This window comes from Rhipicephalus sanguineus, chromosome 2, assembly GCF_013339695.2.
Source record: "Rhipicephalus sanguineus isolate Rsan-2018 chromosome 2, BIME_Rsan_1.4, whole genome shotgun sequence".
Taxonomy (NCBI): Eukaryota; Metazoa; Arthropoda; class Arachnida; order Ixodida; family Ixodidae; genus Rhipicephalus; species Rhipicephalus sanguineus.
The window spans coordinates 83171822-83186633 of record NC_051177.1 but is presented as its reverse complement, the minus strand read 5'-3'; the positions used below and the strand labels follow the sequence as shown (position 1 = coordinate 83186633).

At 45.8% G+C, this 14812-nt stretch overlaps 1 protein-coding gene across 1 annotated transcript in view; it reads left to right on the top strand.

The window, feature by feature from the left end:
• The window catches only part of LOC119383253 (guanylate cyclase soluble subunit beta-1), a 69667-nt gene that overhangs the window by 20585 nt on the left and 34270 nt on the right, over nucleotides 1-14812 (top strand). The window contains exon 6 of the mRNA XM_037651318.1: nucleotides 6682-7068. Coding sequence (XP_037507246.1) covers nucleotides 6682-7068 — 387 coding nt within the window. The remainder of the gene's footprint in view (nucleotides 1-6681; nucleotides 7069-14812) is intronic.

Here is a 14812-nt window from a genome sequence, read left to right as displayed (position 1 = left end):
CAGTGTTCACAACGATTCCGCTTGCTGACAGGCGCTCGAAAAGTTGACGGAGATGTTGCAGGTGTTCCTCGTGAGATGTGCTTGCCACCAGTAGGTCGTCGACGTAGGCGAACACGAACGGCAAGCCGCGTATGACCGTGTCGATGAACCGCTGTGATGTCTGTGCAGCATTTCGAAGGCCGAATGGCATTCTCAAAAATTCGAAGAGGCCAAATGGGGTGGTAATCGCTGTCTTAGGAATATCTTCTTCTGCTACTGGAATTTGGTGAAAGGCTCGGACTAAGTCAATTTTGGAGAATACTGTTGTTCCATGTAGAGCTGATGTGAAATCCTGAATGTTAGGCAGGGGATACCGGTCCGGAACGGTTTTTGCGTTCAGGGAACGGTAGTCTCCACAAGGCCTCCAGTCACCTGACTTTTTGGGAACGAGGTGGAGTGGAGACGCCCAGCTGCTAGATGATGGTCTTATTATTCCAAGTTCTATCATATGTTCGAACTCAGCCCTGGCAACTTTGAGCTTATCAGGAGCAAGTCGTCGTGGGCGAGCGAAAACAGGTGGACCAGTGGTGATGATGTGATGGCGGACATCATGTTGTACGGGTTTTGTCCAGTCAGGTGGTTGGGTGATGTTTGGGAACTCTCAAAGAAGCTCAGAGAAACGGTCATTGGTCACTGTTGTAGTTGGGGCGATTATGCGTGAGTCATGGGAAACGACACCATGAACAGAGAGAAGTGTAGTAGTGTCTAGCAGTCGATGCCGTTTCACGTCGACCATGGTGGTTTAAGAAGTCAGCGCCAATGAGGGCACGGCGTACGTCAGCGACGAGAAAAACCCAACGAAACACGCGGCGCAAGCCGAGGTTGAGAGTGAGCGACCGCGATTTGTACACGGGGATCTTGCTACCGTTGACAGCTTGAAGGTAGGAGATCGGGGGTGTCGTTCGGTCGGATTTTTGTGCCGGAATGATGCTGACCTCTGCACCAGTGTCCACCAGGTACTGCTGGCCTGTGATTCTGCACATGATGTGTAGTAGGCGACTTCTGGTTGGCCTTGACCCGTCGTCGCCGTTATTGGTCGGCCTGCTTGTTTTCCTGCCACAAGACGCGTGTGCCCGCCGGCTCACGGCTTTCGCGGACCGAACGAGAGAAGTAATAATATTAATTTATGGGGTTTAACATCCCAAAACCACGACATCAATATAAGGGACGGCGTAGTGGAGCGCTCCCGAAATTTTGACCACTTGGGATTGTTTAACGTGCACCTAAATCGAAGTACACGGGCCTCAAACTTTTTGGCCTCGCGGATAGAAGTACGCGGCAGTGGAGTATACAACGTGACACAGCGCATGACCGTTGCTACGACGACGCACGTGCAAGGAGGAAGAGGGGGTAATTGACGTTGGCTGAGCTTCAAGGTGAAACGCATTCATAAAGTCGTTTGCTGTGTTTGCACCGGGAGGAGTATGGCCATCGCTTAAGAAACGTATAACGTAAAAGGGAGAAATATTTTCTTCCTAACATCGTAACTTCGATCGATTTACTGAGTGTGTGTTCGTTGGTTTTGAGTCTTTTTTCCGGGACCTCTGCTTGATTTTCGTTCAAAAGCTTGCCCTTAGGCAAAATACGAATGTATATCAAAAGTAGAACAAATTCAATTCACGAAAAAAAAAATCGAGAAATGAATGGTGGAATGGCTCAGGAATAAAACTTTCAAGGTCGGTCGGTTGGTCAGGTCGAATGCCTGTTGCTCGATTGTCGCGAGTACTTCTTTCGTGACGACCTGACCTATCAGAGCCATGTGATGAGCGACATTGTTGATGGCAGGGTAATAACACATACCGAATGTGAGAGTGTCCCGGCGTGAAACAGATCAGGCGGCCTCGTACAAAGCTTCGCACGTCACCTGCCCAAAGTCACGCGCTAGCGCCATCACATTCGGAGACCTTTAGTAGCTTTCTTTTCGCTTTTCTTTTGTTCTGATCGATTGCGCAAACAAGCGCTTGTTTCGCAGACGTGCGCATCAACACCGGCGACGAGTCACCTGCGCAGCGCACTTTTCTTTCTCTGCCTAGGTACCCAGCTGTACTTCTAGATAATGAATTTACCATAGCCCTTCAATTTTGCTTTTTCTTTGGCGAATGTGTTTGGAAATCACGTGAGAAGGCAAGCTAAGCGTGAATTGAATCGCGGCGAATGTTTTGACACGCGGAATAATGGAGCAGGTAAAGACTGCTTCGGCGACAACATACTGCGAATGTCCTGCAACAACAAAGGTCGGGTTGCCCGAAAGGTATTCGGTCGCCACGCGACGGCAAGCTTCGGCGGGCTATTAAAAGCTGTAGGCGCGGATGTTGCGTATGTATAAACCTCGAAATGGGCTCGCGCTACGCGTCAGAGGCGTCGATCGAAACGGGTGAATGTCGGTCGTGCCCATGGAGACGACTCTGGGGAATCGAAAAACTCGCGTGCCTCTGAAGCGCGCTTCGACAAAAAACCCGTAAATAGGCACGCGTCGACTAGCAGAATGATTCCAAACAAAAAACGAACAAACAAAACAAATATATATGGTGTGTTCAGAGAATACGGACGACAAAAAGCCCCCCTACTCGTGAGCAAAATCGGTTCATTCCACGTATTTGCGCTCTTTTCTTTTTCCTTTTTTTTAAATTCCTGATTGAACGTCCTATCGCGCAGAAACAGACTACTTTCAGGTGCCTCTGTCGACGACGTTTGTATGTTACGCTTTGGCTTTGACTCGGAGAAATGTGCAGAACATTCGTGAATGCTTTTTCTAACTCACGCAAACCTTAGGGACGGGAAGTAAACAGATGAAAAATATAGAAAGAATTTAATTTAGCTCTTTATATCAGACAAAAAAAAATGTCTTGGATATAAGGGCAAAAGGCAGATGTGCTCTGCCTGACGGGCCCTCGCACCCGAATGCACACTCAGAGCATCGACGACAGAAATAACATTATACATTGCTAATAATATATACACACGAAGTTTCATACAAGGTGAATAAAATGCATAGTTTCACAACAATGAAGAAAAGTCACGAAACTACAAGTAACGAAACCTAAGGAACTTATGAATACTGCATATACAACTTGTTAATCTTGAGGACGGGAAAGGAGGTAAGTTCTGGCATTTTTTAAAGAGTATAAGGACAGTGATTTCTGTATAATTTCTAGGACCTGTGTAAGTCTGTTGAGAAGATGTGGAATTAAGTATGGTAGCATTAGGGTTCCATTGGTGGTTCGCACAAGCGGAATTCTGTAATGGTCACGCCTGAAGTTGTAAGGCACAGTGCTACTGCATTGCTGTCCAGTATATTTAGAAGGATTTAGCTTAATTTCTTTATAAACATGGGAGAGCAAATTCAACTCTTATAAGTGATTCACTTTTAGAACAGTGTTCTAGAAAGTACAAGCCTGTGCGGCCTGAGTAAAGCGTTTCTGTAAGCTTGCTTCATGCGAATCAGTATAGACAGTCGTCTGTGTTGGGAAGCGTGGGGCTTGGGAGAGGAGACAAAGGTATGAAAGGAAAGGGAGCGAAGACTGACTAACGCTGCCCACAATATGCGTGAAGAGGATTGTGGAGCCTCCCTCCCCCAAACACGCACAAAATAAAGAGAGAGAGAAAATAGGAACGTTTGCTGTCTAGGTTATTGCTGTTAAATGAAGCAATAAACGTTACTAAACGTTACTGGTATCAAATATTTAAGAAAATTGGAACACCTTCCCAATGGCGCTTGTACCGCGGCAACGGCAAAGTGCAAGCCTTTAATATGGATCTTCTTAAGTTCATGTTTACATTCGTAGACGTTACCATGCAGGACCAGTAAGCCTACTTTAAGGTCGCTAAAGATGGTTAATTTGGTTGGTCGAGGCGATTATCACAGGGGTATCCTGACAGTATGGACCGGTCAAGTTACTCGGTCTGTGAGTGTGTTTTACTGCTCAGAAATCTGCTACCGTATGTGTGTCAGTTCACTGTCGCGAACATATTGCGATAGGAAGACGTAATGCTTTCTTAGCTACGAACTATGAGCTCCGGGGAACGTTATCTGTCACACACGTGCGTTAGGATAATCGTTTGTGAAATTCACTGCTGTTTAAATTGATAGAGAGGACTTATGTCGGTATGTCATTATACATCTACCCTGACAAACCCCCTCCACGGTATTAGAGATACTATTAAATATGAGAGAAACGTTAAGCTGTATTCTGGAACGAAACCAAGTGCGTCTTGGGACATAATAAAAGTTACAAAATGCTACAGCGTAATAAGTTCGACACGCATTCAACATTGCAATGTCAGCTTTTATTCTTACAAAAGTGGCATACACTACTGACACATAACTGTACTGAACTATGCATGTCAAACTACACCTGATGTGTTGTACAAGTTTTCATGTGACCGTAGAGATTTGCACAATTTCAGATGACAGCGTGATTTGCGCGAAAATGCAGAATAAGTGGCACACAAGTTCGGTCAAATAACTATCTCGGGTATTTTTCAGTCCAACACCTCAGACACATATATAGTCCAGACTGAAGAGTAACTCGAAGACTTCTTTTTTCTTTATCCCTGAAATTATGGGCGCAACAACGTTGCGGCGAAGAGTTTCTCGGTATTAAAATCAGCGCTGGTGCAAAAATATCCTTCTTTCGACATCTCTCTTTCGCCCTTTCCTCACCGTCGCAACACTTCCGTCACGGCGTGTTTGTGCATTATGCCTTCCCGCATCCGCCTTGCTGCAGGCCTCGTGTCTCGTTTCTCGGACCATTTTCTCGTCCTCCCCTATCACTACCGCTACTGCTACACTACTACTCTTCCTCCGCCTTGTGCTTATATGCGGTGTCGGTCGTGTTCATAGTCGGGGCCTTGTCGGGTCTCCCTCTGTTATTTCCCTCCCAAACAGTGGTCGTCGTCCACGACGAAACCATCGGCCGACGCCAATGGCCTATCTCTTCGCCCTCGTTTCCGTGTCACCGCACTTGTTCCTCGTACGCTAGATAGCGTTGTCCAGCGTTTTTCTCGCGTTTTTTTTTTTTTTGAACTCTTTGCTCGCCTCTCCTCCTCATAGCGAGTGGCATTTCGAAAGCCCAAAGAGCAGTAAGGAATGAAACAAGCGCGTAACTGTGTTCTGAGATCGCAGTGCCCACCTCCTCTCTCAAACCAAGTCTCTCTCTGTCTCCTCCTCAATCTCTCAGTCATTCTGGCTTTTTGGCGTTGTTTTCTTTTTTTCAGGTTAGTGCTTCCACTTCTATGCCTACTTGCTGCTCTTTCTTCACGTTCTGTGCTTGCCCGATCTCTCAGTCTCGCTCGCCGTTACGCCTTCCAAACACTCGGTGGTCACGTATAGTCAACGACGTTGGCCGAAGCCTTCATCATCGCGCAGTTACCCCTCGCAAAGGCAGATACGCGTCTGCACGGAAGCGCTCCCTTCCCGTGCGTTCGAACGAATCGTCGTCGATTCGGGTGCTTGGCATTTTGTTTTGTTTTTCATTTCCGATGTTTCGTCGAGATTCCTCTAAGCAATCGATTTTCGACCCCAGCGTCTCTGACAATACGACGTAGTCGAGCGAGGAAATAAAAGCAGAACCCGTCTATCGGGAATAAAATAGCCTCGAGCGTCGGATGGCGCCAGCGAACCTTTGCCCCCGTTTTTGCCGCTTTGAATTTCTTATGGTACACTTATGGACGATGTTATGCGTGAAGGACTGCATTCCTAAAAGCAAATAACGTAGCTCTATACGTATGGAGTAAACTTGCGTAAAAAAGAAAATAAGTACTCTGTTCTTGCAAGAGAGCCGCGCCATTTGATAACTTTCATCGTCTTATATTAAGGGAAGTTACAGCCTCCTTTCTACTGTTATGTGTCGCGTTTGCTTGTCTTTGGGGACACCATTGTCACTTTCGTTAATATTGGCTACAGGAAGGGGGCCTTTCACTGTAGAACTGCGTAACAAGCGTACAATTTCCGATGGCTCCGGCCATCTTGCCGACCATCCCCGACCATCTTACCATCTTACACGCAAATGGTCGTTACACAACAACAGTATGCCTCGCGAGCACCAATGACTCTTTCACTTAAGCCGACTTCACCAGCGCATGAGTTCTGCAACTTTATCGCACGTTATTGTTTAAAAGTTTGTCACCCAAAACGCTTTACTCACATTCTACAATCCCAAAATGCGAGGGAAAATGGATCTGTCAGGAAACGGTTGCATTGATGACGCGCCTCGTTGCAGATTTTTTCAACCATTTAAACGCTATTTAGCGTCGAAAGAGACTAATTTCAGTCCCTCTTTCTCCGTCGCACGCTTTTTATCTGCCCTCCCAAGGTCGGGGTTCGACCCCTGCCTCTGAGTTCGCATTTTGATGGAGGCAAAATGTTGGAGGCCCGTGCAATGTGCGATGTCAGTGCACGTTAAAGAACACCAGATGGTCGAAATTTCCGGAGCCCTTCACTACGGCGTGCCTCATAATCATATCGTTTCTGTTATAAAAAAAAAAGACAAAAATCTTTAACTCCCTTACCCCTTCCCCCAGCACAAGGTCTAAGAACTGGCTAACCTCCCTTTATTTCCGCTTGTTTCTTCCTTCCTTCCTTTCGTATCGTTTTTGGCACGCAAAACACAAGATGATATTATTTTACCTGTCCCATTTCAGGTTTTCGTTGTGCAGACTAAAGAAGGCGTGCTCAAGCCTCGAGGGTCTGATAACTCGGAGCACGACGGCGGAGACGGCTCGAGCCCTCCGGTTCTACGACTCAAGGGTCAGATGGTGTCGGTGGAAGAGACGCACAGCATCCTGTTCTTGTGTTCACCGCGCGTGAAGGACATCGACGACATGCAGCGAATAGGGTTGTTCTTCAGCGATCTTGCCATTCACGACCCTGCCAGGGAGCTGTTCCTGCGCTCTCATCACCATCGCGGAGAGCGGGAGCTGATCGAGAAGCTTGACGAGGCCACCAACAGACTGCGCATGTTACAGTCCAAACTGGATGAGGACAAGAAACGAACCGAGGAGCTACTTCATTCTATACTGCCATCTAAAGTGAGCGTACTTCTCATGACACATTCCAAGAATTTTTCGTGAGAGCTTGTGTTGGTACTCCGCATCCGCTTGCTACTCAGGCCTGCGTAAACAATGCCAGCTCTGTGAAGTCCACATTTTACCTTTATGCTCGCGTCATAAGAAAAAAAAATATATCGGCAATTGGCAATTTTGGCCTGTCAAACAAATGCTGAAACTTTTGGACATCGGATATGCAAAAAAATACTTTTTCGAAATTCAAGTACTAATGCACTCTGAGAAATTCTGAACTCAATTTTTTGATTGTCATGAAGCCAGTTTTTCTGACATCCCACTACTTTCTCCGGCTGTTTTAAATCTCTACTCCATCTTTTCATGAGAAAAGAAATGACAAAGAACAAAAGAGGGAAGCAAGAATATAACGTAATGCGTCTCGCTGAATTATTTGCGCATTCAATCTCGGCATTTCCGGGTTTCAATTCTGTGCCCCAACGAGTTTCCGTAACCATCTCCGGGGAAGCTCGCGAGCTGAGCTGTCTGGCTTCTTTGCCGCATAGAAAGTGAGCGGAAAAGAGGCCGACACCCACACGAGCCACACGGAAAAATATAATCCTGAACGAAGCTCCAAGGTAACCTGATTTCTGAACGTGATACGCTCACTAGGCGCCTCACACATCGCTTCTGTTTCGGAGCCAGAAAAAGAAAAGTTGCCAGCGTGGCGTTTGAAAAGAATCGGGCATACATAGTCGCAAGAGCGTGTCTTTCTAATCCACTTTTACGGCCTGGTTTTTCTCTAGTTTTGCCACCCAATAGTCCGAGAAGACGACGTGCGCGCGCAAAAATAATATAAGTAAAAAGTGGGATAAAGAAAAGCGTCTCAATTTTTAATGACGCCTGCGGATTCGGCACGAAATTTCTTATGCGTAAGGGGGCCGTTGGTGGGGGGGGGGGTCTTACTTCGAATGTTCTTTCGGCCCAAGATCAGCGGCTGAATCAAGCGGGAAAATGCAGATCCGGCTTCTTGCAATCCCAACCTTGGCTGCTGCCGCTATTTGGCAGGCGCCGCAAAATTGACGGTGCTGCTCCGTCTGAGGTCGAGAAGACCTTCTTTTTGTTCATATATACCTACGTTCCTTAGACGTGCTGCTTACTTCTTTTATGTTTGTTTTTTCTTTTGTTTTCTGTTCACGCGCTCTTACTTACCGGATTGTGCGCCGAAGAACGCCGCTGATGCTTTTTCGCACGCGCTGTATGTTTGAATATGTTCTGCATGTTTTCTGTAAACAGACGATTGAGGGGGTGGGATTTGGGACAGCTAATACTGTATATAGTATTTGTTATCGCGAATCCTAAATGTTTTGAAAGTGTCAGCTAATATCTGTCTTATCCGAGGACTTAATTTTGCGTTGCCAAATATTGATGAACTAGTAGAAGTAGAACTGTATGAGCCAGTGAGGGCTGGCGGCATCGCTTATAAATATTGTTTATTCGTATGAGTCGCGTCATGAAAATTCTTTATGACATGTTTATTTGAATGGACGTTAAACAAAATTCTTATATTAGTTTAGACTGACAATGCATTCTTTAAATAGTTGTGGGCACTGGTTTTCGCGGTAATATTTATTATAGAAGTAAATAATAGTGAGAGATGTCGTTGTTTAGAATTGCCACAGAAGCGACGCCATCAGTAGGTCAGCGTTACATCAGATACCTCGATGTAATTTTGCTTAAAGGGCCCCTCACCAGGTTTGACAATTTTGAGCTAACGAGCGCAATGCGTACACTAGGCGTTCACGATCACGTCTGCCAAAATTTGCAACGCTACGCGTCGCGGAAATGGGTCAAATTTCAAGTTGAACGCTGCTTGCCCTTCATCTCGCGGGCGCGCGCTTTAGAGAATGAGGGGATGACGTACATGAGAAAATGGCCCTACGTAAATGGTAGTGCTGTGACGTCGCTCCTCTACATAGACGACTGTGCTCTGACGTCGCCAACAGTAGCACGTGACACTGCGATAATTATTTGACACGACATGTGTAGTTTGTGTAACTTGTTGCTTGAATAGATTAATAAAACTTGAGAGAAATAATGACACACACAAAGGGAATGTGTGCGTCTTTTTCATTTTTTTTCGTGAATTGCAGCGAGATGCGGGGCTAATGTGCCTCCCTTTCCCATGCGTTCGTGACCCGCGGTTAGCGCATTGAGCAGACGCCAGCCCTGGAAACGAAAGTAATGTTCTAGCGCGTTCGAGCACTCATTATGCTCATTTATTCTACCGCGTCCAAGTAAACGTTAATGCGGCACTGGCGCATCATACCGCCACTCTCGTGCCCGTAATGTCTCAACTTTCATGCCCGTCCCGCAGAAACAGGCAGTACACCACAGAAAACGCGCCAACAAAACGCCCACGGCCGCTACATAAAAAAAAAAAAAGGTAGTGGCCGTGCAACGCCGCTCGCGTGCTCGGGCTCAGAGCTCTGCTCGGGCTGGCTCGGGCACGTCATGCGCACGTGACCATGGATGCGCATGACGTGTTCATGCGTATGTGTCAAGTGAAGAGGGCAGGGAAGGGATTTGGCTTGCGAACGCTGCACGGGGCGAGTGGCAAGGGTTTGAAACTCGCCTCCTCGCATCATGGTTTCGCGCGGCTACAAATTATTGTTTTTCGCAGCTCGTATTGAACCGATTTGAAAAATTCTTGCGGCATTCTGCTCTTCATTTGGCACACAACAACTTCCAGCGTCTAACTAAAATTTGCTATGTGGCCTGGTGAGGGGGACCCTTTAATTCGCACTAAGGGTGCCAAGCCTGAAGGAAGTGCGGAGCTCGGCGGCCTTCTTTGTTTCCCTTTAGGTTTCTCTCTTTCTTCCTCTGTTTCTTTTTCTCGCATCTCTGTTTTTTCTCTCTACCTTGTCTCTGTTTATTTCTATTTCTTTCTCTCTCTCTCTCTCTCTATGTATTTCTTCCTCCTTCTTGCCCTTCTTTCTTTCTCTTTTTCTTGCTTCTTCTTTCTTTATATCTCTTTCTCTCTCTATCTTTATTTCTTTCTGTCTCTTACTCTCTCTTTCTGTCTTCCTTTCCTTTCTTCCTCTCTGTTTCTCTCTTTCTATTTCTTTCTGAGCTATGATTTACTACCTCCAATCCTCCTTTTCCTCACCCTCATCCTCACATCCATTTCCCGTCACTTTGCTGTACTAGGCTATGCTAAGGCTATGCTGTGCTCTGCCAGCGTGCCCGGATAGCCGAGTAGGACGCTCGCCTTCGGATCGGGGATAACCGGGTTCGAACCCAACCTCGCCAAGAACTTTGTTTCGCAAAGAATTTCTTTTTTTCTCTTTTCTTCTTTCTTTCTTTCTTTCTTTCTTTCTTTCTTTCTTTCTTTCTTTCTTTCTTTCTTTCTTTCTTCCTTTCCCTGTCTTTCTGTACATGTTCTTTCATTCATCAGAGTTATTCCATCCCTCGCCGGAGAAACCGACGCACGTGTTTTGGGAGCGAAGCAGAATATGAAGAAGAGGACTGACAGGAAGAAGAGCACGAAGAGAGCGCGTGACGATTCATGATGATGATAGTCACTGTTCGCACTACCCGGCGCAACGAAAAGCTGAACGGGCTCCGCTCCTAAAAAGAAGGGAGCGGGTGGGTCGGGTTCATTGGAGACTCATTAAAACACAGCGGCCCATTAAATCATTCTTTAGGCTTCTTTAACATACAGTCTAGTCTATTTGTACCGATAACGAACTAACCGGATAGAAACAGACCTAATCAAAATCTTTGACGTCCCATGTAGCTGTTGCTGGAGGTGGTGTCGTCTCACCTCTTGATTCCCTCGGTAACGTTATTGCTCCAGTGGCTCTGATTGTTCGGAAATTTTTGCGGGGTGATTGCTAGAGAACCACATTATTTTATCTTCGTTGTCCTACCAAGGGACCTGAATAGTCGCACGATCACGCAGCCAGCAAGTGAAACGATGCTCTGGTCACTAAGCGCTACATTTTATTCTGAAAGCTGAGCTCCCGTGACTGATTCCCACCGCTAACAGACACCAACCACTCGAATGCCAAAGACGAATGCACTTTTTACTTTGTCTTCTCGCGGCTCTTATGTCATTGGATGCGGTAGGTCGGCAATAAATGTGGAGCTCACTCAGACTCACTCATGGAATATATTTTGCCCTTAGGGCTCACGAGGACTGAGACTCACCAAAATTTTCTTCAGCCGGACTCAATCGGACTCAGACTCATTAAAACTGTTCTCGACCGGACTCACTCGGACTCAAGCTCAGTTAAGTATTACTCACTCAGACTCGCTCAGACTCAGACTCACGACTCGATCTGATTCTGAGTGAGTCTGAGTGAGTCGACTCACGAGTCCGTTAGCGTACAATTAGATTTTTTGATCAGGATGTCAACGCACTTAAACGCGAATATCTCGCATGATTGGTACTCTACGATACTCATTTTGAAGTACTCATACCTTCACATACGTGTTATCAATAAGTGCAAGCTAGTAAGAACATTTTTATTGAAAGATGTGACTCACACGAGATAATTTTATCAGGAACTCCTTTTGAAAAATTTTGCGTGGGGGGTGGTGGTCAAGGCACGCTTCTGATCAATAAATACCGAGCGGGTGTATCAACGCTAGTGTGTTGAAGTATCTGTGAGTAGAAGTGAGTATCAATGTGAGCCGCCATAATGCTGATAATACCGTATTTATTCAAATCTAAGCCGATGCTTTTTTTAGAAAAAACGATGAGCGAAATTGGGGGCTCGGCTTAGATTCGAGTATAGATTCGAGTACAATAACTAAGTTCTTTTTTTCTGGCCTTGCGAATTTCGGGGGTCGGCTTAGAATTGGGGCCGGCCTAGATTCGAGTAAATACGGTAATGCTGAAGTTGAGTAGCTATCACCATGGGTCGGCAAAAAAATTTGAAGCTCACTCAGACTCACTCATGGAATATATTTTGCCCTTAGGGCTCACTCGGACTCAGACTCACCAAACTTTTCCTCAACCGGACTCACTCGTACTCAGACTCACTAAAATTTGTCTCAACCAAACTCACTCGGACTCAAACTCACCAAAATATTACTCACACGGACTCACTCAGACTCAGACTCATGGCTGGATCTGAGTCTGAGTGAGTCGACTTATGAGTGAGTTTGCCGACCTATGGGGGCAACACTTGGCTACAGTTTCTTACCTGCCTCTCCCTACACATACCTCTTCCTCGCCTGTAAGCTAACAAATTCGTAACAGCAGGCACAGGCCAATGAAGATCGGCTAATGTCTAACTGTGTACAACAGCACAGGGGTGAGCTCAAAACAAACCAAAGGAAACCGTTCGAGAATTCAGGGTGTGTTCAATTAGCTCCCTTTGTTATATTATGTTTTTTAACTGCACACTGAATTATTTTAAGCACACGAAATTTCAAGCACACGAGAGTACTTACAATTCACTTTCTCAATAAAATGTGATCGCCACGTCCACCAATCGAACCCGCAACCCTACGATCACTAACAGAACGCCGTCATCGGTAAAGTACCGAAGCTGGTAGCTCTCACAACAAACATCAGTGCACCAAATACCTGGTTCGACGCCGTGAAATTCGTCGGACAGCTTTAGTCAGGCCTTACATTTTGCTCCTAAGTTTCGGCAAAAGTTCCACGATCAACATACTCGTCATCATCTTCATCAATATTTCGTTTTATTCATTTCATTATTCATTTCTTTATTCAGTCCTCCCTGTCGTAACCAGTCCTACGTGATGTCTGCTATTAGTACTACTACTACGACTACATACTACGACTACTACTACTACTACTACCACCACTACCCCCACTACTGTTGCTGCTACTACACTACTGCTACTGCTATACTACTACTACTACTGGTAGTAGTAGTTGTAGTAGTAGTAGTATTACTACTGCTTCTATTGCTTCTACTACTACTACTATCACTACTACTACCCCTACTACTTTATACTACTACTATTACTATACTACGACGACGACGGCACAGGGTAGACTAGACAGCCTTGCTGCAGAAAAAGAAAGTACCTCCAATTACTGCACGCAGGAGATGATATAGTCCAATACGGAACGGTATGAACGATAGTGAGGGGTGGCCGTATTCGTGAGTTGGTGTCGAATGCATTATGCATAAGCAAAAAGTGAGCAGCGAAGTCATTCCGCCATGAGCTCGGACCGCGCGACGGCGAGAAGCGACCGCGCAAGAAATATCGCCTCCGACGCGTCGACGTGTTCCGTCCTTACGGAACCTAATTGGAAAAATTCCCTGCCGATGTCAACACGAGGCTCCAATTATTCGCTGCCCGTTTGAATAGTGCAGTGACGGCACCAAGTCGTCCCAAGACATAATGAATGATTGAAAGAGCTCCGAGTCAAACTTGCGCAGCTTCTTCAGACTGCCCATTTCTTTCGTTCCAGTGCTCTCCTAGGCTTTTAGACATTTTCCTTTAGGCTTATTTATTTGGCTCTTTTATGTGCAAATGTCCCGAAGAACACGATCCCATAGTGGAAGCCGTTACATTCTATCTTTTAAGTTTTTTAAACAAAAACAACAAACAAACACATTTCCCGGATTTGGGGAGACCTGTATGCGGCGCCATCTCTCGGCGGCAGCAACGGCGACCTGCCATAACTGAATGGGAAATAGGCTAAAAAAATTATCTCTTCAAAAAAGCTAGTTATCAAAAACGACTCCGGGTTCTATACAGCAGTGACCTACTGGAACATTTTGTTAAAATTGCAGTATCGCACTACAAAGCGTGGGGCTTCCCGGGACAATTGAACACCCCCCATTAAAAACACATGAGGCCCCATTGTAAAATATTAAACACTCTGGAAAACCACGTCATTTGTAGTGCGACACTAATTTTAACAGCATGTTAAAATAAGTCTCTGCTAGATAGAACCGGGAGTCGTTCTTGATAACTATCTTTATATGTATGTATGTATGTATGTATGTATGTATGTATGTATGTATGTATGTATGTATGTATGTATGTATGTATGTATGTATGTATGTATGTATGTATGTATGTATGTATGTATGTATGTATGTATGTATGTACTAAGAAGTGTAAACGCATATACGGTATCAAGGAGGTAAATAAAGGTTTGCAGGTTCGCTCGTCTTAGTCTATGTCGCATTTTCTGCATCAGCCTTGCTTACGCTTGCACTAACCTTACGCGCAAGCGAGCAGGAAACATTCACTGTGAGGAAACTTCAAACAGTGCTTTCGATAACCCGGAGGTTACGCACACGTCTAGGCAGAACAGAATTCCTGGTCCTAAATGGGCTGCAGAAAAAAAAAGAGGAAAGAAAAAAAACTACACTGACATATGGGGAACGCCGCAGCTAGAAGACACTACAATTCTATATAACGAACACAGGACCTGGCACCAGAGCTTACCTAAGAGAATCCGGCCTAAATCTTACATGATGCAATCTTCTCTGCCACAAGTGCAACACGGATCTAAAGGACGGCTCAAGGAACGCGTGGCTTTTGCATGTCTGCAGCAATCCCCGATTACGAGCCGAAGCACGCGTGTGTACTGCCGTTAAGGGTCGCGTACTTATTCGCAATGTTTTTGTTCCGGCAATTTGCCCCAGGAGACGAAGCTTTCGAGAAGATCTGCGGGTCACGGACGTGCTTGCCCGATAAAGAGTGGTCCTCAGTGCATCGGCTACAAACTGCTTTTCCCGAAGGAACATTTCGATCCGTCTAGCACGTATTT